Below are 25,076 nucleotides of genomic sequence, written 5' to 3'. Positions count from 1 at the left end.
CTATTTTTAGAACTGATTTTTTGAATTTTATAATGAAACGAAGTTTTAGAAAATACTTTTAATATGTATATATATTTTTAAGCGGATTTTTTTTATCATGACTCAAACGTTAAAAACTATAAAGAATTCCAAGATTAAAATAAATATCGAAAAGAATAAAATGAGTTCAATGAAAAAATAAATTGAGAAAAATTATATTTATAAAATAGGTGTAAAGTAATTAACAACGGCATAATAGAAAAAAGAATAACCAATTAACAAATAAATTATTCAAATATTTTTAAAAAAATACAAAAGAATAAGAGAGTAATAGAGTTTACCTTATAATTTTTAAATATAGAGTTTCAAATGTTATATTAAGTAAATATACACAAGATAAATAATATATATATATAAAAAAAAACCTTAAAAGTTTTTAAGTTGAAAGTGGGATTAGGTTTCTTATATGAGTTGACTCATAATTAATTTTTAGTTCAAGATGTCATTAGATGTTAAATTTAAATATTGACTCCTTTTGTATTAAAAATATCACGTTGATTAAATATTAAGTCAATTTATAAAATATATAAATGGGACAATCTTCATCTTACACACATAAATGGAAAAGTCATGTTAGAAGAGAGTCTTTTTTTCTATATCTTTATTAAAAAAGAATAAAAAATCTAAATAATTGAATGAAACAATGTTTATTTTTTTAAAAATAGGAAAATAATAAATATAAATAAATTAAAAAAAAAATACACACATTATTTATATATATATATACTAAATAAATAAAAAAATGTGAGGTGTAAATGGGGTTAGAAGAGTTGGGGGGTTATCGAATATAAGTAAAGCACGTGAGGAAGCATTTTATGATTATACGAATTGGTTATTTCTTTACCAATGCTTGCGTGATACCATTTTTTTGGCCTTCAATTATTGTTTCTTTCTTTGTTCTACTTTCTAACCAAAGTTTAGGTTCTTCATTCCATTCAAAGGGACAATAGTCCTACACTTCACTTTCTTGGTCAATGTTCTTCGATTCCATTTTTCAATTTCTCAAATATAATACCAATTCAATTGCTTTAAGTGGAAAACCTTCACTTCACCAAAAATATGTTTTAATAAATTATTGATTTTTTCTTATAAATTTTTGGAATGGTGGCCTCACGAATTCTAGTGAAAATAGAAAAAAGTACAACCAAGTGTGTATTGTATTTGATACCTTTTTTTAACTTAAATGAATTTAAAATATGAAAATGTATAAATGACTAAATAAATAAGTAGCTTAACCTTATGAAACAAAAGAGTGATTGTTAAAATCATTTTAAAATTATTATTTCTAGAGTGTGTGTGTGTATGACTAAAATCCGAGAGCGAAAATAAATTTAAAAAAGATAAAATTTGAGATTTTAAATTAACATAAAAAATAATTCATAAATTCATATTGTTTTGAGAATGAAAATAATATAATAAAACTGGTCCTCGTGCTTAATAATAAAATAAAATAGTTTTAAGCTTCTCGCAACCTATGCTAATTCTTTTGCATATTTAGTTTAAAATATTCAATAGGCCAATTGACTTGTTGAGAGTAAGTTACAATGTTTAATATTTTTCAATTTTAAGACTTATTTAACTTAATATTTATTTTACATTTTTATGGATAATTGTTTATTATTAAAGTCAATTTTATCAATTTCGATAATATAATTCTTGAAAATTTTTTTATTGTGAAATAGTATGAAATAAAGCTCCATAAAGTTGATCACCCACAACTTTTTATTGTTCTTTAAAGAACATATCAATGCATTATCTCCTCTTGAGGTAAAAACAAGATTTGCCTATGCACTTACATCTAGATTCTTCGATGTGTTATTGCATTGATTTTGTAGTCTCACTCTTTTCACATATCTAACACTTATTGGCCTTTGAATTATGGAAACTACAAGGATTCTTTGACCTAAACCCTAGTCAACATTCTGATTTCACATGAGTGGTGGTTCTACTATTATACAAGACTTCACTGCATTTTTCTCGTTGTTCTTGGCTTCCTTGTAGGCTCTTTTTTGAAAGACGGGTTCTTTCATTTTCTTCAGTTTTCGTGACAAGACCACCAAGATACGTCAGAAGCACCATCGGATCAAATCTCTGATGTTGAATTCCAACATGAAGAAGTATAGACTGGAAAAGTTTATGTGCTTTGTGACGAGTAGGAGAAAAAGGTTGATAGAGTAAATGTTGGACAGAAGTGGATAAGTCAATATCAATAGTAAGATAAAATAAAGATCTCTTTATTATCTGGTTGATAGTATATGGAGACTTTCCTTCTCTAAATTACAATTACAAATTAATTAGGTAAGGATCCACTAATAATGAGATTCTATCATTATTAAATTAATTACATATAATAATTACGTATAATTTAATATTATTATTTATTTAATAATATTATCACAATATCTCATCGATAATAGCCGTGAAAGGTATAGTTACTAACAGAACATGTTAGAATATGCTTTAGTATTATTATTAGTAAACAACGAGATTTTAATAGTATGATGTGAAGTGCAATAATTAATATTTTGTGATAACTTTTTCTCGAACAAAATAAGATAAACTTGTTTTTATCTTTTGTCACTAATTAATAAATTAAAATAAACGCAGGATAACTTATTTTAAGCTGTTTATTCTGACCACACTAACCGATTCTAGTTGCTTGATTTATCTTTTTTTAATGATTGTAAATAATTAATATGTAAGAATAAAATGATATATTCAGTTAAAATTGAAAAAAATAAATTATCGTGAATAATCAACATTAAAAGTACCACCGAATGGATACTGGTGGAATGATATTGTTTTAATTTAATCATTTTAAATTTGAATTCTGAATATATTGAGTTAAATATTTGAGGGAGAATTTTGTATTTCATCGTGATTTTACATGTCTCACTTAAAATTTTCTCTAATTAAAATATGGTTTAAACAAATAAAACTAAATTCCTACGTCATATAAATTGTGATAAAAGTCGCATAACTTTAAACTTTAAATATTTATACATTATTACATTAGTTAGACATATTCTTCTCATTCTCACTTAAATAGTTATTTTCCCATTCTAATAAAAAATTTATAAAAGTAAATAAACAAAAACTAAATATATTTAATATTTTATAATATAAAACACGTTTCATCCTCAACATTAAAAATAGAAAATAATGAAAGAATTTAGAATTATTCCTCCAAAATATATCCTACCACGTCTAAAAAATATTATCTTGGGTTATGGGTGTTCTTTAACTATGATCACATTTTTATGTATTTTTTTTTTTTTGTCTTCGAGGTATCGTATGGCCTTTATACAGAAAATCTGCAGAAAGGGAGTGATTTATAAAATGTATGGAATCAGATTGGTTTTAAAAAATAATAAAAGCAGATAGATAAGTTGTGTAACACGATTTATAATATAAAAATATGAAAGTCATTCTAACTTTAGTCACGATTTGAAAAGTTACCTTAAATTCTGACTAACAAAAAAAATTAAAGTCATAATAGTACAATTTACAAGAGATGCATTTTAAATAAATAAAAATGAAAAATCTATAAATAAATTATAAATATTATTTTTTTATTTCATTAGAAATTATATATCTGTAATCACCCTTTTATTTTTCTCTTCAAGTGAGTGACTGGTTAAAAGGGAATGATATTGACGAATGATTTAATACTTTGGTACTATAGTCTTGTCAATTTTAAAAAAAATATACATGAAGTTTGATATTATGGTGTTTTAAACACATGGTTTTTTTTTATTTTAAATTAAAAATTAAAACATAGAATTACGAGTACATATCAATCTTTAATTTAATGTTTTTAAAATATAACTTACTCAACTTTTATAAATACTCTAAATCTAATACATTTTAAAATAGTTGTTTCAATCTCAAATCACATACTAATCACTAATGTCAATTATTATATATAAGATATTATCGATTTAAAATTTCAGAACTCTATCGTGATTTTCTCTATATTTATAAATATGTCTTAAAGAATTAAAAAATAAATATATATTTAAAATGATTAAGTTTGATTTAGATAGAGTAATGTGGTGTATTAGAATAGTATTTTTTTTTTTAAATTACCCCACTTATAAAAATAAAAAAAAAATGATATAAGTGAGATCCATTTGTTTGGTACACCTATGAACCTTAATATGAATGGAATCATGTTTTATCCCCTGCCACTATATGTGAACAATTTTATGTTACTGTCCATTCTCATTACTTACGGTTTCTTTTTTCCTAAAAATGAGTCCAAATGTCAATTATCGTGTCGGATCTTTCATTTTCCCTCAACTCTTAGCCATTGCTTTTGCTAGTTGAGCAAGGAATAATTCCAACCATCAATAATAATAAAAAATTGGAATAAATCAAACTTCCGTTCAGAATATTTCAAAAAGGAATGAGACCTTTTGCATAAAAAGGCTCATATTTTAAGACTACAATTCTGAGAACTATATATATATGGGAATAGATTAGGTCAAAGATATTATAATTTAAAAAAAAAATGTTGATAAAACAATTTATATTTATATTAAATGACAATAAAAAATTATAATTTCATAAATTTTAAAATAGAGTACGTGTAAAATACGAATATTTTAGTAATTTAAGATACAAATGGAAAAAATAATATATATACTTAAAAGTTATATTCCAAACACGAGTTCATGCATACCTAAATTTTTGTCATCCATACTTATTTTTGTACTTCTATTTCTTATTGTTGAATAAAATAGGACATGATTATTGCTTATTAAGTAATGGTTGTTTACATATATCATGCCATTACTATTTTTTAAGAATAAATGACTTGGATATGAATAGTTGAAAAAAAAATGTCTATTGAATGATGCATTTTTAATTAATATATTATTGGAAAAACAAATCACTTATAATTTATACTTGGAAGTGATACATAAATTCCACCAAATTTCAAATAAGTAACTCTTTTGAATTATAGTATTTTGAATGTTTTTAATTGTTTGTTTTTAACTATTTAGAAAAACATTACCTTGTGTTTTTCTATGAGAAAATTTGTGATAAACATTAAAAAAACAACTTAAGAGATGTATTGTAATGTGGTCATTTGTTTAAAAAAAGTTATTTTCTTAAGAGTAGGATAATGAGAATAATTAGGTCGATATATAGGGATTGATAACTTAGCATATGTTAAGTTAGGTAGGTTTTAATTTTTAAATAAAATAAAATAGAATAGATCAAACCTTTTGCATAAGGGTATTTGTTTTTAAAAAAGTTAGGTTTTAAGTTATTAAGAAAGTTACTTCTACCAGGTTGAATTATTTAACTAAATATAACTAACACATTTTATCGATATTGTTATAGTATTTTAAATTATAAATTTATTTATCTCCTAAAATATTAATTATTAGCCTACACAAAAAAAGTTAAGTGCATAACTTATTTAAAAATATATTTGTGTCTTATTTAGAAGGTATATTATAAATTTTAAGTATTTTTTTATTCGGTACCTACATTTGAATAATTATAAGGAATAATTAAGTATATGTTTGTTCTATAAATAATTGTACAAGTTGTATGATTTTATCATAAAATAATACTATATTATTGTTTTAAATTTTAAAACAGTTTTCCAAACTAAATTGGCTGCACTTGAAGAAAAAAATTATGATAGCTACCTAACTTCTGACATCTCGGAAATAATAATAGTTAGAAAGAGTAATTTAATAAGGATAAAGATTAAGCATGGTCCATAAAAAACCATATAAAGGTATCTGCATAAAGTTGCATTAAATTTTTATAGATGAATACGATAATATAAATATATTTCAATTTAAATATGTTTTTTTTTTTATTTTTACAAAATAATAAATCTTCATTTTAATATTTGTAAAAAAAATGGTCTTTTTTATTTATTTAAAAGTGAAAAAATTCAGTGTTAATATTATACTGCACTATAATATGTGGATATGTGTTACATGCAAAAAAAATCTTTAGAATATGAAGCATGGGATTAATGAGCATTAAATCATAAATTAATATAATATTTTTGATGAAGTACAAGTACATTAACATCAAACTACAAATTTGTTAGAACTGTCCTGAAAAAGGAGTTCTGCATCAACAAAACATGTATTATTCTAATGAGTAATACCACTTTATTCACTTTCATACATTCCCCACAATTGCTTACTCTCTCTGTCTATATCTCTGAAGAACACTAGCATCAACCTTAAACCTTTTTACATGAACATTAGAAAACCATCACCAATCTATAAAATGTAGTAAGCATTTTACTAAGGGGAGTGACATGAAATTTTTCAGCTTAATTTTTCTTTTACAATGCCAACAACTGATCCAACTAAGCCCATTACACTGACAAGAAAACATGCAAAGCTGAATGTTCTGAGAACAATCCATTTTCTACTCCAAGCTGCAACTTTGTGCTGCACAAAGTACATCTCTACAGGGAAGTATATGGCCAATGGCCAGAAGTTTATGGCTCCTAACACTCCTAGAATTTCGTTGAAGTAAGGAAACACGATTGCAACACCAACTGTTGAAATCACATAGGTTGTTCTAAAACAGAACCTAAAAAGGTTTAGCCGAAAACCAGGAAGTAAAGGCAGTTTCACTTTGTAGAAATTGTTCACAAAGCCACTGTTGGGGAATTTTCTTGAAGCCCATCTATCAGCAGTACTATATATAGGTTGACTGTAAACCTGAGAAGAAAACACACATAGACAAAGCACAAACATGAAGAGTTAGATGACATGAAAAAGCTCAAAGAGAGAATATATGTTGATACCAAAACTTTTTCATGCTTTTCAATTGAAGAGTTTCAGTCTTTTAAAATGTGAAAACGTGTGAAGTTAGAAAAGAAACTATTTTGCAGGTTTATTTCACTTTAAATATATGGTGGATTCACCTTTCTTTTATGTGTTTTCTTATTTTAAAGATGTTAGATCACGTTTGGAATGATGGAAGATTGTGAATGATTTGAGTTAAACAGAACCATTCTTTATTTTTGAAACTTACGTTATTAAAAAGGAGCTTGAATTTATAAAAATTGCTTTTTATTAGTAATTTGATTTTATCACCCTTCCTCAGAACAGGTCAAACACAAACAGACAAAGGAAAAATTTTCAATTCAGTGACGGATTAAAATAAAATAAAATTCAGACAAAGATTTGTGTAGTCACAGTTAAAGTTAAAAAGCATAGCATGGCTTTCTGTGAATAACCACATGTTTATGTCAGATGACAGTGAAACTATTTTCCAACTTGTCCCTTCTGATGTTATTTATTTATCTGTGCTTCTCTTACACTGTTGGAATTTTGATTCTCTTATGATACTAATGTTTTTTTGACATTATACAAACACAGAAAGATCATGTCATGTGCAATAAAAAAAGAAGGGATATTGTTTTTGAGACATTTTGTTTTTGATAAGGAATACTAAAATTACCTGATATCCTCCCACCAAATGAATGATGATGCAAACATTAGCAAGGTCAACGAGCCAGAAAGGCTCAAAAAACCCAGACCCTTTCAAAAGGCCTGTTAAGAGATTCCCTGGTGTGTGATTTCCAAAAGCTGCATATCCAAAGCACCCACAGCACAGGTAGAAGAATGTTGTAATGAATATTGCAACCATTGAGGCCTTTTTCATGGTCTGATTTTCTGGTGGAGGAGACTCCAGAGTATCCTTTGGTCAACAAAAAAATTCAAAACCTTGTTTCAGCTATAAGTTCTTTTCTTATTTTTGTCTTATGTAACCCTCAACCCACCCAATTTGAATATGCATGAAACAAAAAGGTACCTGGATCTCAAGAAGGAGAATGGAGTATGGATAGGCAAAGGCAATGTCACCAAGTGCTTGGAAGACTCCCCAAAATTTGTCAGCAACTGTTTGAGTTGGCATTCCCGTCACGCTCCCCATAATTGTTCTATTTTCTGCAAGGTGTAACCAAATTCCTAAGAATCAATGTAGTAGTAGCATGATATGGATTTAGGACTAATATTTTCTTTCTTCACGTTGTTGCTTTAGTTTTATTAAAGATCAAAGCTGAATACAATTTCTTAGATGTTATTAGTGTTGTTTTCCAATCAGAATTGAAGTTTTATTTTAACAAAGGGTACAAAATTATGAGATGAAACTCCAATTTAGATAAGAGAACAACAGCAACATCTAGAGAAGTGTGAATGAGTTTTGTTCTTGTCAGAAGACTTCAAATAATAAAGAATGAGTCTTACTTATGACTGTTGCTATGCCAAGTCCCAGTCCAATGAATGAGTATGTAAAGGACATAATTGCAGCAACAATTGAAACCCATTCCATGTTATGGAGATCCGGTATGAATGACATTACAATTTGAACAACTCCAAACAGCACCATATACATGTTACCGTCAAATTTACAAGGAGCTTGACGCCCTTTCTTGTGATAACAATTTGATGCTAGAATTGCCCTGTGGAGTAGAATGAATAAACATGCTTCATTAGCTTATATGAACTACATCAGAAAAACAAAGGTGGTTTTCTCATTTTATCAGGAAAGTACCCCAGACATGTTGCTGTGGTTAGAACATATGCAATACCAGTCCCATATAAAGTCAAAAATTGAAGGAATCCAGCTATCCATGTTCTTTTAATACCTGAATAACAATAAACACGATTATACATTATTTTAGTTCATTTGAAGTGTATCTATGTTTAACTAGAATCATTGTAGAAGCATGTGAGAAATAGTTCAATGTGTTATTACCAAGATAAATTCTAACAGCATCCATGTAAGAGTAGTTTCTTTTCCCAGTTACAGGATCAGGAGTTCTGTAGCAATCAGACAGGAGGAATGAAGAAATATAGGTGACAATTGCACAACAAAGCAGGGCAACTGGCCCTCCAATCCATCCTAATTGGGAAGTGCTCCATGCAAGAGAAAGAACACCAGAACCAATAACAGCAGTAATGATATGAGCTACAGCACTCTTCAAATTCCCTGGCAGAACATTGAAGGACTAAAATTTAAGATTCAAATTCAAGTATACATAAAAAAAGGATTAGTTTTGGTCCTAGAGAACTTTACCAGTCCTTTTGGCATGTCCATCGTCATCATAATCACCAGTGCCACTTCTAGTGATTTGTAGAGAGTTTTTCCCATCCATATTTATCAAAGCATCCAATTCAATGCAAACTTATGGAGATTCCTGCATGTTAATCCCGTGTAAAGGCTTAAACTAACATAAATAAAGACAAAAATGCTGCTGCTAGTTGAAATCAAAGTGAGTATATATGTTGGGAAACTACATAGTTTTTCCTTTATGTGAAGTGATTAGCCAAATTTACCAAAGTTAGTTGCCCTAAAGAGCATCGAGCACATGATAAGTTGCTGAAATAGTTTAAATTAGTCTTGATTCTGCTAATGAACATGTGCCTGTATGGCTTGTGTTTTGCCAGTGTGTCAGTCTAGGCAGAGTAATGAATAGCGCAAAATTAGACTTAAACTCTTGAGGACGTGTTACCTAACTAGCTTGTGTAAAACAAATTACATTACCTGCTTTCTAGGCAAAGAGGAAGCTTGGGAAAATGTCTTTCTACACTTGGTCCAATGCAGATTGGGTTGAATGTAGTTATAGGCTTGGAGAAAAGATGAGGAAAAGATGCCAAGGCTTACGTAGCTTCTTAGATGCCTCATGATGTGTGATTAGGAGCCAATTATTAAATAAGGTTTTTGGTATGGTAACCTTATATAAACATAATAATTGAGGAATCAGAAGTCATACTCACCAAGGAATTTTTTATGAACCCTTTTTTCTTTCTTACTTTTAGTCTTACATTGTGATCTAGATTGTAAAAAAGATTCAGAATCTGTGGACCAGAGGAGTCAAGTGGGAAGGTTGTGGGGTGTTCTTCAAAAAGACCAAGTGGTAGTGAAAAGTTGAAAACCATGTTTTTGCTGACTTTTGAAATGAAAGCACACCATTAGTTTCAGATCATGGTCACACATCAAATTTGTCCCATGCTGTAATGGAAGTTCATTTCAACTTCTCTATCTTAATTTAGGCCACTTACGTCCAGCATCTTTCACCTCAAGGAACAACACATACAGTTTTAGATTTCTCATTGCAGAGTCCATAGAATCATTGGAGTAAAAGCAACATCTTTTTTCAGTTGAGTCACATCTAGTGTTGAAGTTTCCCTTAGTGTGAATGAATGGAATATCATTATTTGTTTCATCATCCTAACAACTAATGAATGCTACTACTTTCTACAAGTTCAGGACTTACCAAGCTGATATCTGATGAGACACAATGAGAAGCCACAGAAGCAAACATGTTACTCTATTTGCAGCATGATTCTGATGAATTGAAGCAATTTTTGACAGATGGTGCCCTTTTGTGTAAGAGAGTTCACAAGATAGAACAAGATCAGTCCCTTTTATAACCATCCCAGACTTAAGGATCAGGATGAGTCTGTCTCTATGCTATGGCTACTATGCAAGCTCATAACATGACAATTTGGACCGCCAAGAAATTATTGGAACTATGTCTTTTTTTTTTTATAATTTTCAGTAAAACCTTGTAATGTGAGCCAAGAAAATGTCACAAAAATTGTGGCTTGTGATGAAACAGGTTGGTCATGGTGCTCTGACACATGGACCCTATGGTTAATTCCAAGAAAAAAATTTCAAGATGCTGCAAACTTCTTAATATTTTATTTACCTTTGAATGGCAAGGACAAGTGAAAAGAAAGTAGATAATAATAATAAAAAGTGATTCTCAAATATTGAGTGTAACAGATGATTTAATAAAATTAAAATCTTGACTGTTATGCATTAAGAATCTCACCAATAGAAAACTTATATATAAAATGATATATTATTAATTACTTTTGACAAAAAATGATTATTCAAAAACCTTTTTATTAGTGTTTCAATTTTAGTCAAAACCATTTCCACTAATGTTTCAGTTTTAGTCAAAAACCTATCCATTAATGCTTTAACTTTGTAAGGATCAAATTTAATATTATTCAATACAAAACTAGACAATTTATAATATTTATTATATAAATATATTACATTTAATAATTGAATCAATATTCAGACTAATAATATTTATAATAGAAAATTAATGTTGTTTTGATTTTTTTTTAATTTAAAATGCTTATAAATATAGAAATAAATATTTGTATTCAATATTGATTTGAGTGTTATTAAATATAATATTTATTAAAATTAATAATTAAAATATGAATTTATTAAATATAGAACTTTTAATCCTACTTTTATAAAAAAAAAATAGATGAGAAGTCAAATTGCTCCATATAATGCGTTATTTAATCAATAATGTTGAATCGTAAATATATTAGTTTATATAAGTAAATTAAATATTTTTTATAAATATTAAAATAATTTTAAAAAAATCTATCATAAAAATTTATACGAAACTTACTTAGTAAAAATAAAAACTCTAATTTTATATTATTATGTAAACTGTTATCAGTTTTTGGAAACATTAGTGTCACAGTACAATGCAAATTTAAGTTGAAAGTAGATCAATTATTATTAATGAGTAAATATGAAGGAGTATCATAAAATAAATAAATTAGTTAACTAATACAATCTGTTTTTGCTAATGAATTCAGAAATAAATAAAAATAGTGAAAATTGATATATTATTATTACAATAATTAATGACAAAAATTGTATTTTTATTAATTATTAACAATATTAATGTGCAAAAGATATCATTAAAAAGTTGAATGTTTTATTATTATTTATTAATAAGAAAAAATATTATTAAGTGTATATTATATAAATTTCAGTTATAATTAAATAATAGCATAGTATAGTGATGACGAAAACTTTATAAAAAAAAATAATAGCATAGTAATTAAAAAATCTAAAAAATTATATATATTTGAAATTTGTTCAGTTATAAATTTTTAAGAAATACTGTTAAGGAAACAAATAAAAAAATAGGACATGATTTTCACACACAAATATTCATTTACCTCCATGGTATCCAAACCTTTAAATAGACAACTTTCAAAAAATATATTTCAATTTCTTACTAGTTTTGATTATTTATAGTATTAAATTAATTACTTACGGAAATTTAAGATGGAATAGCAAATATTAATAATAATAGCGAGTAAAGTTATAAAAATTAAACTATTTGAATGTAGAAAAAATATAAATAAAAAAAGGTTTGTGACTTCAAGTATTATTTTTTATTTATCTAATTTATAAATAATTGGTCGTGTGATATAAATCTTTAGCAAAATAATTAAAATATTTCTTAATTTGTTATAAAGTATAAATTTATTTACAACAGTTATTGATGGACATATTCTTTTTGTTAATGAAAACTATTAAGTATATTATTAAATAAAATATTTATGATATATTATTAATTAAAACAAAAAGAATGACTATATATATATATATATATATATATATTATTTTACAAATATTATCCAAGAGAAGAAAGATGTCAAACGAATACACATTTTAAGAGTTTATTATAATATTACTTCTTAAATTAATAATAATAATAATTAATAATATTAATCAGTACAAAAACTATGAATTAAACTATTTTAAAAATTAAAATATATTATATTAAAAAAATGTGCTGTAATTTTTCTAAAAAAAATGTCAAATTATAATAATCACTTACCTAATTTATAAATAATTAGTCATATACAAAATTATTTTATTTACCTTCTGTTTAGATATATTAGTCTAATATAAAACTTTGGAATACTAATTGTTCGTGAGAAAAAAACATGAATTATTATAATCATTGATGAAAATTTTATTTTTATTACCACTAGTTATTTATTATATTATTAAATAAATAATTTTATGATATATTATTAATTAGAAAAATTAAGTATATATTATTTTTATAAATACTATATATCCTTAAAGTCTTGGATGAAGCTAGATTAATTTAACAATTGACTATAATTTTAATCATATTAAAATATTACTCATAATTATTATTACTAGTGATTAAATATGAATAAATATCATGAATTCAATTAATTTTTTAATGCACATAATTTGATTTAAGAATCAATAATAAAAAATAATACAAATTCATATTTTAGCATTACAATAATTAATGACAAATTTTATTTTATTAATTATTATCAATATTAATGAAAAAAAAATTATTGATCAATAAAACATAGCGAAATTATTTTTTATTAATTGGTAGCCATATTAATCAGAAAGGTATAAATAAGTATAATATAATTTATATACATTTTAGTCAATTAAATAATCATTTAAAATATAGCATGGTTATGATCAGAACATAATATTATCATTATTATTAAAATATTAAATTATGTTTGCGGACTATAAAAAACTGTTGACATGAACATTGTGTGGTGTTTGTTGTTAGTTTATTGTAAAATCTTTAAATAGAAAATAGACATGAACATTGTGTGATGAGAATCCAAATTTTTTGGGTTTTGGTATAATAAATTATTATAAAATTATTAAATAAAAACTAATTTTAAATATTATCAATAATTAGTTGTTGTATTGAGTAAATTATATATTATTTTATCACTACAAGAAAATCATTAAATAAAAATCAATTTTAGAGTAAAAAAATAATTAGTTGTTATATTGACAAAATTATATAGTATTTTAGAGACTAAAAAAACTATTGGTATCTAAATTAGTTTATATTATTGATAAATAATTTCTAAATTGGTATCTAATTATATATCAAGGTTTTAGATACCAATTTTAGAATATAAATAATTGGTAGTTAAAATTTAGGTAGCTAATTTGATACCAATTTATAAACTATTTATCAATAATATAAACTAATTTAGACACCAATAATTTTGTAGTCTCTAGAATAGTATTTAATTTATTCACTATAGAAACTAATAATTTGTTGTCTCTAAAATTAATTTATATTTAATGATTTTCTAATAGTGTATAGATAAAAAAAATTGATATCTAAAATAGTTTTTATTATTGATAAATAATTTTTAAAGTGGTATCTAATTAGCTACCAATTATTTAGATTTTAAAGTGTGTTAAGAGTTCTGAACCTGACATCCACCCAACTTCATCTAAATAATTGGGTTTATCTTCAGGCATTTTAGGTAACTTGCAAAACATTTTGTCTAAATCTTTCTCTTAAAGTAATTCTTTATTTTTATAGTACTCGATCATGGATGTAATAGGATGACTTTTCTTAGTAGGGTAACCTATGACATCATTTTTGGTCCCTTATACTACTTCATACAAGAATTTTAAAGAAGTACATATTAGTGGTCATCAATATTTTCATGATGAAAATCAACCAAAATTTCATTCTATTATTTCATAGTTGAGATCTTGGTTGACCTTGAATGACAATTGGATATTATACACACTTGATAAGGTTCCTCAAAAGCTTCCCACCCGCAAAATCCTCGAAATCCATCTTTCTCCCTATTGTAGTGAGGATTTTGAAGGTATGTGTCTTTTCCTTATTATTACTTTATTTGTTTGATACTAAATTTGCTTACTGTTTCTTTTTCATTTAGATATTATGCATGTCATAAACTCCTCTGGTAAGAACTTTTCAAGTATTTGTGGACTGGATAATTGACTATTACCAATAAAAAAAAGGCTAAAAAGAATCTCGATGTGGTAAACTGAATCTTTGATTGTTGCTCGTTAACTTAACTAAGAAACACAAAAAGAAGGATAAATCATTTTGAAGACATTAAACGAAGAGGTTGTCGTCCAATAGTTTATAATGATGCGCCAACCAATTTTTTTTAGACTAGTATGAATTCATATGAGTCCTTTATTGGTTGTGACTTCTACATTGGATCTAGGTTGAACATTTTGTTGAATTCTTTTATGAAAGAGGTAATTACATGCTAAGTTCCTTCATGGAGTTGCAATCTCAAGCACTAGTGTGGTGTGCATGAGAGCAGTCAAATGCATTGGAGAAATTGAAAACAAGGGTTGATTGACTTTAGGAGTTCATTAATTCATTAAAAGAATATTTGGAGGCAAACTCCTCTATGGGAAACAAAAAAAAGAAAACTCCAAACAAAGAATGTTATATAGGTGTCTTCATGGAAGACTTGATGCTTGCAATAAAAAAGAAAAAGAAAGATATAAGAAAAAAAAATTGAGTTAAGCAATTTAATGTAAACCTAACTTATTGACTTTGATGCATCACGAGGAGTTGATAGCTCGAGACAAGGTGGAGAAAAATATTGACAAGTTTAAGAGATACATTCTTAGCCAACAGAGGAACACTTCAATAAGACTATTGGAAAAAAAAATTATCTTACACAAGATTATTTTAGATAAAGGCAAAATTAATGTAGGAAAAGACATTTTTAATGTATGTTAGTTGTGGTCGAAGACATTTTGAATGAGAGACACAAAATCCTAGAAGATGATGAAGAGCAAGTCAATCTATGTTACAAGAATGGATGGACGATACTTAACATAAATTTACCGTAATTATAATCTTTTAATATCTAAAAATTTGAGTGTTTTAATTATCCTATCATATGATTAATAATTTAAATATGATATCATAGAATAATTATAATCATATTATCAATCAAGATGTTAATTTTTTTTAGACTGAGATCATTCAATATATGTAATGTTACATTTAAAATTTTACTAGACATTAGGACATTATTAAATTCAAAAATCGTGTTGTAGGTGGTTGAGTCTAAAAAATATTATTTCCAACAACTCTTGATGAATTTTACAAAAAATTGTTAAATAAAAAAAATGAAACTTACATTTCACACAACAATGTCAACAACAACCTAACCAAAACAATATTTTAAGAAACAAGCTTTACTCTTAGGTCAAACAACAAAAAGGTATGAGAACAATTTTTTGACTGACAATACAATATAAGTAAGAGGCCAAACCTGGTTGACTTAAGAGAATTTCTTTAATAATTATGAAGTGTGCTAAACTTGACCTTTGACACTGAAATAATTGTTGGGCCCAATGTCTTTGTGGAATCTATGGAGTGTGGGTTTGGGTTAAATAATGCATAGTCTTTTTGGAAGATGACAAAAATAACTAGGGCCCAATAGTACTAACTAAATTGTTTTCTGTTATCATTATTCACCCCAATCTTTTCATTAAGTCCTTTGCTCCTTCTATAATTGTCCTAAAAACCATGCTTCTTCACACCACATGAGAACATGACCTTACACTCTCTTTAATGTCATTATTATTTAACATATATATATATATATATATAAAATATTATTTGTATGATGAAAAAGATTAAACCTTTTTTTTAGGTTAAATGACCTTCAAGAGAGAAAAGAAAAAAAAAATATTAGGTTGGACATAACATTGTTTTTGACTCAATGGGTCAATGTTGTGACTTTAATGATGTCATGTTTGGGAACTTTAAATCACAAATTCTAATGGTGTAGCTCAATATTGACTTCAAGCTTTTAATGCTGTTCATGTTCACCTAGGGTTCTTGGATTTGGATAGGAATGAAAAGTTGAATAAGATAAAGTGTGTTGGTTTGGTGTTTATAGTATTGAATTTAGGTTTTCAATATGAAAATGTAAATTATTTAAAGTAGTTCTAGCTTGTAGATTGTGAAACCATGTTTAATTTTGTTCCAGACATACCCAAACAACACAATTAATTTACCTTGATGAAAGATTTAAGTTATACTTATGGAGAATTAACATTTTTTTTCTCTTTATTTGGTGCATTATTTTCTTTATTACTATGCATAAGAATTCATAAAAGTAATTTTCAGACTTTAATCCAAGTATATTATTAGGGTTCCATTGCATATAGGGTTCCATTTCAAGAGATTTTATTAAAATCTTGTGAAGTCATTATGATTACCAAACTGAAAAATTTGTACAATATTCTATTGCCCAAAATGGAAGTGTTCATTACTCATTTTTTGGGAATTATGATTACCAAACTTTCACACTTGTGTTTGAAAAAAATAAAGACAAAATGGGTTTGGATCTTAGTTTTTCAAGTCAAGAAAAAATTCTGAGTGCCTTTGAAAGTGTAACACATTTTTATTAAAATAATTAGCAAGTGACAAGCTTTTTGAGACAATGAAAAAAAAAGACAAAAAAATGAGAATCTTCTTTAGAAAATGAAAAAAAGAAAAGGAATGTCAAAAGTAACTTCGATTAATTCATGCCAAAATTTCAAAGACATAGACTAAATTCAAAGTAGAAAAAAAGAGTGTTAAAATCAACGAAGAAAAAAAAATTCAACTTTTGACTATTTTTTCAAAATTTGAATATAATTTTCTATGCACTATTTGGTTGATACTTACGCAGTAGGATTGGAATTCAGGATGTATTTGGGTTAATTTCTTCATAAATATTTTTAAAAAATATAATGAAAACGCGAATGAATTTTTTAAAAAAGTTAAACTTAGTTTATATATAAGATAACTTACTAAAATTCTTTAATATATTTTTTAATTTTTGGCGTATCACTAATTTTACTTTAAATAAAAAATTAATTTTAAAAAATAAATAATATATTAATTAAATTAAATATTATTTAAAAAAATATAAAAAAAATTATTATAATTAGTTTATATTATTAATAAATAATTAATTTAGATATTAATAATTTATTGAGTATTTAAAATAATATTTAATTTATTGAATATAGTAATTAAGTATTTTTTATTTTTAAAGTTATTTTTGTTTAATATTAATGTATGTTGTATTTTCATGTATAATAAAGTTTGCAATGATTAAATTCATAATCTCAATTTGAATTAGTGTGCCCAGTTATCCAGTCAATAATAACACAAAATCTAGGAAAAAAAATTCGCAAAATGCAAGAATGAAGTAAAAAACTAAAAAAATATTTTTGATTTTATGCATTGATTCTCTCATCTATATCTCATAATTTTGAGTGTAAAGTGTTTTTTACAAATCACTTGATTTTCTTGGATACTTACACGTTTCTTAAGATCTAACATATTTCTGATTTTATAAAACAAAAATAAATTGTCTGGGTACTTGCATTCAAATCACAAAAGACATTATTTTCTCCCCATAAGTGATAAACCCATTTTAGTTTAATCTCTTATTAACCTTCTAAAAATAGGAGACTTTTGCTTCCTACACCTAATGATTTTAGACCTACACCCAATCAATTTTTGGAATTCCAAAATTACTCCTCATTATAAAATCGAAAATCTAAAATCAAAAAATATATTATAGAAAAAGAATTCTAGATTAAATTTTTTTTAGGAAAACTAAAATCTCATTCCAAAAAAACAATTCCGAAATGTAAAAAATATATTCTGAAAAATAAAATCTCGAAATATTTTGGAAAAGAAATTTTATAAAACTACCGGGCGTATTTTAGTTATTTCAGATCAATGGTTTGGTGCAGATATAAATTTGTTGGGTGCAGAAAATAGTTATCAAAATAGAACGGGTTGGGCTAGTTCACCGTGTTTAGGGCGGACTCACAATTAGCCCACCAAATTTTTGTAATTTTGCTTTTTTATTTTAATATATATGTATACATATTTTTTAAAAGGAATCATATAAATATTGAATTTATTAATTAATATTTTAATTAAGTAAATTTAAATAATTATTATCTAATGTTAAATGAATCTATTATAATTAGTAATTGTTACAATTATCCTATATATTTACATCCATAAATAATAATATAATATAAAAAAATATTTTTTAAAATTAGTTTAATTTTAATTTTTAATTTGAAAAATTTATTTAGTCATTTGAGCAGAAAGATTAAAACCTGGACAACTAAATTGTGGAAGAATCACGAGCCTGGTTATGAGAAATAATAAATATTACTGTTTGAAATTTTTTATTACACAGAAGATGACAAAGGCGATATTCAATATCTATTCTGATTTCTCATGACGATGTTCTGAAAATTATTGAAGATTTATGACTAAAGAAGTTGTATGACAATCATATTAATTATGAAACATGAAGTTTTATATGAGTATTGTAAATGTAAAAAATAATTATAAAGAAAAATTCCACGTGATTAATTAAGTTTTCTTAAAGAGATTAGTTATCTGGAAAGTGGTAGAGATTTTGGACTAATAATATAGTTAAAAATTGTCTTTTATAAAATTTTGTCCCTCCATTCTTGTACTTATATTGTGAAAGAGGAAAAACACAAATTGAGCTGTGTTTAAAAATATTTTACATTTTTTTCAAGTTTCGTTAAATATTTTCTAATTAGATAATAATTTATTTTTTTACCAATAAATGTTAAATGCACTAGAAGAGTATAGTATCTATAACAATATTTGTAATTTACATCCAATGAGCTCTTGAACATGAGCATCATCACAAAGTGTTAATGTTATTTTATCCCGTAATGATATCAAGAGTCTAACATTTAATATTATGAAACATTTTAATTGGTAAGTAATTTTCTGCTAGTCTAACAATTATGTATAAATTGTATTTATTTATTATTTTATAAATATTGTTTAAACATTACCATTTTTATTTATAATGGTATTATTTATAAACTACTTCATGAACATAATTTCAATTTTTTTTTAAAACAACAAAAATATTTTTAATTTTAAAATTATTTAAAAAGTACTAAATATTTTACATTTATTACACAACCTATTTTTAATCCAACTTAAATTAAGATAATTGTGTTTTTTTTCAAAATAAAATTTAGTTTTAATTTTTTTAATATTATTTATCTATAAAATACAAATTTTCACAATATTCTTATCTACTTCATATAATTTTAAACAATTTTTAAATTATTATTATATACATTTTTTAATTTTAAAAAATATTAATTATTTTTTTTAAAAAAAATCAACTGAGAAATTGACAAGTTTAATTTAGATAAAATCCTCTGAAATTGTCAATTTAGTATCCAATTTCTTCACAACTTATCTACACTGAACCTAGTTGATAATTTTAATTAAAAAAATAATGAATTAATGGATTTAATTAATATCGTCTACGTGACAACTTTCGCTCATAAATGACAAATTTCTATTTTTTATTTTTTTTCATTTGCCCATCTCAAACTCACCATTTTGGTAAACTTTAAGAACACTGAGATATAATTAGTTTAACAAGAAAGGCACTTTTCATGAGTCACAACACGAGAAAAAGCTCGTAGAGAAGAAAGTTTAGAGGCTTCATAGAAATGCAATAAAACTACAAAACTAACAATCATCTTTATTTCCCACCCATGCTTCAAATTCACATTTTTCATGCAAAAACTACACATAAGACATGTTCCTTTTCCCAATACTAAATCCATTCCCACAGAAAACCACTAAAGTTTCTCACAGACTGATCTTCCTAAATTCTGTGTTTTGACCAGGGTTGTTACAAAGTTGGGCTCTTCACCTTGCTCTTATTGCATACACTACATTGCACACATACACATAAGCCTATAAATACAGCCACTGAATCCTCAAGTTTTGTGTCTTACATTGATAAAACATCATTAACAACATGTTGTCTAAGATCACAATGCTCATCACTTTCTCTGCAATTTTTATGACATTCCTTTTGTGTTCACCATCAGTGGCTATACTACTGACAAGGTTGCCACTACCGTCACCAACTACAGGCCCTGACTCTCTAGAATTTGATCGAAACGGTGGAGGGCCATATGTAGGTGTTTCCGATGGAAGAATTCTCAAATATGTTGGTCCAAAGGGATTCGAGGAATATGGCTACACTTCACCAAACAGGTGAACCTCAGACATTAACTCAACTCAATGACCACACAATTAAAAACATTCTCACATTACGTGAAGATTATCCTTATATATATATTTTCTTAGATGCATTATTTGATGTTGGTTTGGTGGTCGAATTCAGGAACAAAACATTGTGTAATGGGCTTGCTGATTTCTCAGAACTCCAATCAGAATGTGGAAGACCTTTAGGATTACGTTTCAACCATCAAACAAACGAACTATATGTAGCAGATGCTTATTTTGGGCTTGTAAAGATAGGACCCAATGGAGGGGCACCGATTCAATCTTTTAAAGCTCTTCAACCACAAGAGCATAGTGACAACTCTACTCTTGAGTTTCTGGATGGAATTGACATAGATGTCGACACTGGAATCGTTTATTTCACTCAAGCTAGCACTAACTTCCATTTCAAGTAATCTCAATTCCCTTACACTGCACATTTTTTCATCACTTGGATAGTAAATCAATAAGAAAAATGTTACATATCATAACTCAAGTAACAAATGTGAGACATATTTTTTGCAGGGATGGTCAGGCACTAGAAAACAGTAGAGATAAATCTGGGAGCTTATTCTCACTGGACCCAAAAACGAACGAAACAAGAGTTTTGATGAGGGGTCTTGCTTTGGCATCTGGGGTGGCAGTGAGCAGAGATGGATCATTTGTCCTTGTGAGTGAATACTTGGGAAATAGAATCCAAAGATTTTGGGTGAAAGGGCCAAGAGCAAACTCTTCTGAAATATTCATGCAACTCACAGGAAGACCAGATAACATCAGAAGGAACTCAAGGGGTCAATTCTGGGTTGCAGTGAATGGTGTTTTAGGTCGAAATCCACCTTCAAGGCCAACTATTTTACCCGGAGGAGTGAGAATAGGAGTGAACGGTGTAGTTTTACAGATAAGGTCTCTTGGTCGAGAGTTTGGAAGTGAGGGAGTGAGTGAGGTTCATGAACATAATGGGACACTCTACTCTGGCTCCTTGCGTGCTTCCTATGTTTCCATTTCTACCATTATGTAGTTTTTATGTGCCAACCTCTAACTACACCAATAAACAAATTATTCATCCCTACTTATCTTTTGCTCTTCTTTTTTATATCTTATGCTTCCAAGAACACTCCTTAAAAAATGTGAAAAAACTTTATATTCAAAACATAATGGTCAAATGCTATCAGGAAGATCTCCACTCTTGATAAACTAAAATTATAAGTATGTTATATATTATATTAACAAGTTCAGATTAAAAACCTTATTCATAACGCGTAATAGGCAAATTCTTCCTGCAACCCTATGTTAGTTATTTATTTTATTAAGGTTAAGATGGTAATTTCACAAACCCTATGGTTGCAGATGAAACCACAACAAATTCTTCCTACACCCAGTCTTTTTGAACCTACACCCTATATAGTTTCAAATTTTCTGAAAAATGCCTTCATTTCGAAAATAAAAATTCAAATTTATAAATAATACATTCTGACAAAGTAGATAAAAAAAGATTATTATGTTCTGAAAATAAAAATCATTCTAGAAAAAAAATAATCCAAAAACATATTCTAAAAAAAAGAATTTGGAAAGTATTTTTATTTAAGGATATTTTTCATTTTTTTCTACTGAAATTGGGTACAGTTAATGGTGCAGAAAGTAATTGCCTGAAACAACAGGGTAGGAAGAATGAAACTACCTAACATGAGACTGGGTGTTTTTTTCTGCACCCCAACAGTTTTCTCTCTGCACCTCATCTTTTTCAGAAAAGACTATTTTAATCCTTTTAAAAATGATTTTCAAATTACTCTTTTCAGAATGTTTCTGGAACACTTTTTATGAATTCTAATGGTTTTTTTTTTCAGATTTTCTATTTTAGAAACAAATTTTGCTTAAGGAACACCCTATTTTAAATCACCCAAAACTGTCAAGGGTAATTTGGGTATTTCGAAGAATCTGGGGTGCAGGAAGAAAAATACAGGGGTGAAGGAAGAAATAGCCTATGAGACTTGAAGACTGGGCCTAGGTAAACCCAACTAGGAGACTGGCCTGACCCAAACCTGAACTGAGTAAATAAACCCTAGCTACAGGGTTTAAGGGTTCTTCATCATTTTCCAATTGAGAGCGCAGAGAGAGAGACAGAGACAGAGATGGGGGGAAGCGACAGCGAGGTAGAGAAATCGGCGCAGAAGGAGAAGGAGAAGAAGAAGATGCAGGCTCTCGCTCCCATCGCTAAGCCCCTTGCTGGGAAGAAGCTTTGCAAGCGTACCCTAAAACTTGTTCGCAGAGGTCACTTTTTCTTCCGCCATTAGCATTCTAAATCCTCTTTTTCCATGCTTCATCGCTTTAACTATCACTTCATATTCTTTTCTTTCAGCCGCTGAACACAAATGCTTAAAGAGAGGAGTCAAGGAGGTCGTTAAAAGCATTCGCAGAGGCCAAAAAGGGTCTGTTTTCTCCTTCTCTCTTACCCAACTCATCTCTTGCAAAATTCCTTTCCCTAATTTTCTCCTTTTTTCATCATTTCAGATTTTGTGTTATCGCTGGCAACATTTCACCCATCGATGTCATCACCCATGTTCCCGTTCTCTGTGAAGAGTCTGACATTCCATACGTATATGTCCCATCTAAAGAAGTATGTCATCATCACTCTTCTTTACCTTGTTTTTTTTTGCAGGAAATTCAATTGCATGTTTCTTCATGTATATATTATGACACTAATCCTATTTTATCCATAGTGAAATAGACTCAACTCAACTTTTTTTTTTGGAAGAATATGAATTGAACAAGTAAATATTTAACTGCATGATAAGAAGAATCTGCTTTAGCTCAGTTTATGAATTATAAAGATCTTGTTAGTTGCCCCCTGCCTGTTTACTGATCTGAGCCTTCTAGTAAAGGTTTAAATCACATAGTTATACTTATATAGTACTTACTTTGAGTTTTTCTTCTGCAATCTACACATTTTTTTCTCCTAAAGCGAGGGTGTAATTGTAGGAGAAATATGTATATTTTTCTGGTATTGTTGATTAGTTTTCTTCTGTGTTGATGAAATTCCAATTACTGCCCAGTTTCATTTAACTTTTGTTGTTTATATCGTTTTCCAGGACCTTGCTGGTGCAGGTGCAACTAAGAGGCCTACTTGCTGTGTTTTGGTACAGACGAAACCTACAAAGGGTGAATTAGAGCAAGGGGAACAAGAGAAACTAAAATCTGATTATGATCAAGTTGTATCGGAAGTTAATGAGCTTACAGCTTCACTTTTTTGAAACAAGCACACATGTATCTGTACTGTTTGTTCCAGATGGATTCTCATGTGTTGGTAGTGTATCTTAGAGTGAATTGATGTATGAATTTTCTTATTTTCCTTGCTTATCAGTTTTTTATCATATAGTTTACCTTCATTCACTGAGTTCATCCTTTTCCCACGACTAAAGGCTGAAATATCTTGATTGGAATTTAGAATCTTCTCTTTTGTCATAATTTTCTACTATTTTATACAGGGTTTAGGATTTTTTTTTCTTTAGCTCGTGAATCTTAGAAGAGAGGATGATTTGCGAAGAAAATGTTTTTGAAACAAGTATTTGATTGTGTTGAATCAAACACTAAAAATTCAGAACAATAATTAAAAAAATAAGAGAATGTGTTTTAGTTACTATATTTGTTTTTATCAAAATTGGTTTTGGTTTGTATTATCAATTATTGAATTACATCTTTCATTTCATTTTATTAATTATTTTCCATATCTTTGCCTTACTAAAGAGAACTAAAGATAATTGACCTAGTGACACTACTCAAATTTTCAAAAGAGGTGCCGTATTGCAAAAAGGTTCATTCAATCTACATGTGTGGGATTTCGAAGAGACTTTTACATCACCACTCTCTACATCTATAACTATTCTTCATCTACAACATCCCAAGTGTCTGCTTTGTTTTGTTAAACACACCATTAACTGTTGTATTATCTTTTAACGATCTTCCTCCTTCGACTTGTTGGCATACACCGAGGTAGACGAGTGCAAATTTTGATGATAGAACATCCACACCAACCTATATCATATTGTATGGTGGCAATCTCAACCATGGTTGTCGAAGAAATAGTTGAGATCTTCCATAAAAACAAAACGCACTGTCGCAACTGATGCAACATTTGAGCTGTGGTTGACAAACATTTACATGCTTATGAAATTGAAAGTATCCATATAGTGCCATCTCATCTTTTTTACAACATCAATGTAATTTATGCTTAAATTTAGTGTTATTATACTCACTGCTATCACTTTGTTCATGATCAAGTTCAAATAGG

The 25,076-nt window shown here is 27.4% G+C and overlaps 3 protein-coding genes across 4 annotated transcripts; 2 read left to right on the top strand and 1 right to left on the bottom strand.

Moving 5' to 3' along the window:
• Nucleotides 1-6,040: 6,040 nt before the first annotated feature.
• Nucleotides 6,041-10,573, bottom strand: LOC137831402 (probable amino acid permease 7). Of its 2 annotated transcripts, none has more exons than XM_068639068.1 (8): nucleotides 10,316-10,573; nucleotides 9,115-9,235; nucleotides 8,794-9,027; nucleotides 8,590-8,683; nucleotides 8,283-8,497; nucleotides 7,849-7,982; nucleotides 7,495-7,734; nucleotides 6,041-6,749 (listed from the first exon to the last, which is right to left on the bottom strand). In XM_068639068.1, exons 2-8 carry the CDS (start codon nucleotides 9,191-9,193, stop codon nucleotides 6,348-6,350), a joined length of 1,398 nt encoding a protein of 465 aa, XP_068495169.1. In that variant the 5' UTR covers nucleotides 9,194-9,235; nucleotides 10,316-10,573; the 3' UTR covers nucleotides 6,041-6,347. The 2 variants fall into 2 exon arrangements, with proteins under 2 accessions (XP_068495169.1, XP_068495170.1); XM_068639069.1 differs by having other exon boundaries at nucleotides 9,583-10,440.
• A 9,868-nt stretch (nucleotides 10,574-20,441) lies between these two features.
• Nucleotides 20,442-21,860, top strand: LOC137831400 (protein STRICTOSIDINE SYNTHASE-LIKE 12-like). The gene is made up of 3 exons (XM_068639067.1): nucleotides 20,442-20,782; nucleotides 20,913-21,203; nucleotides 21,317-21,860. Exons 1-3 carry the CDS (start codon nucleotides 20,541-20,543, stop codon nucleotides 21,807-21,809), a joined length of 1,026 nt encoding a protein of 341 aa, XP_068495168.1. The 5' UTR covers nucleotides 20,442-20,540; the 3' UTR covers nucleotides 21,810-21,860.
• Nucleotides 21,861-22,737: 877 nt separating this feature from the next.
• LOC137831398 (H/ACA ribonucleoprotein complex subunit 2-like protein) lies at nucleotides 22,738-24,174 on the top strand. The gene is made up of 4 exons (XM_068639063.1): nucleotides 22,738-23,059; nucleotides 23,148-23,217; nucleotides 23,300-23,405; nucleotides 23,878-24,174. The coding sequence occupies exons 1-4, from the start codon at nucleotides 22,921-22,923 to the stop codon at nucleotides 24,037-24,039; spliced, it is 477 nt and encodes a 158-aa protein (XP_068495164.1). The 5' UTR covers nucleotides 22,738-22,920; the 3' UTR covers nucleotides 24,040-24,174.
• Nucleotides 24,175-25,076: the final 902 nt, after the last annotated feature.

Source organism: Phaseolus vulgaris, chromosome 6 (genome assembly GCF_000499845.2).
Source record: "Phaseolus vulgaris cultivar G19833 chromosome 6, P. vulgaris v2.0, whole genome shotgun sequence".
Classification (NCBI taxonomy): domain Eukaryota; kingdom Viridiplantae; phylum Streptophyta; class Magnoliopsida; order Fabales; family Fabaceae; genus Phaseolus; species Phaseolus vulgaris.
Note: the sequence above shows the minus strand (reverse complement) of the source record. Positions and strands in the feature narration are given on the sequence as shown.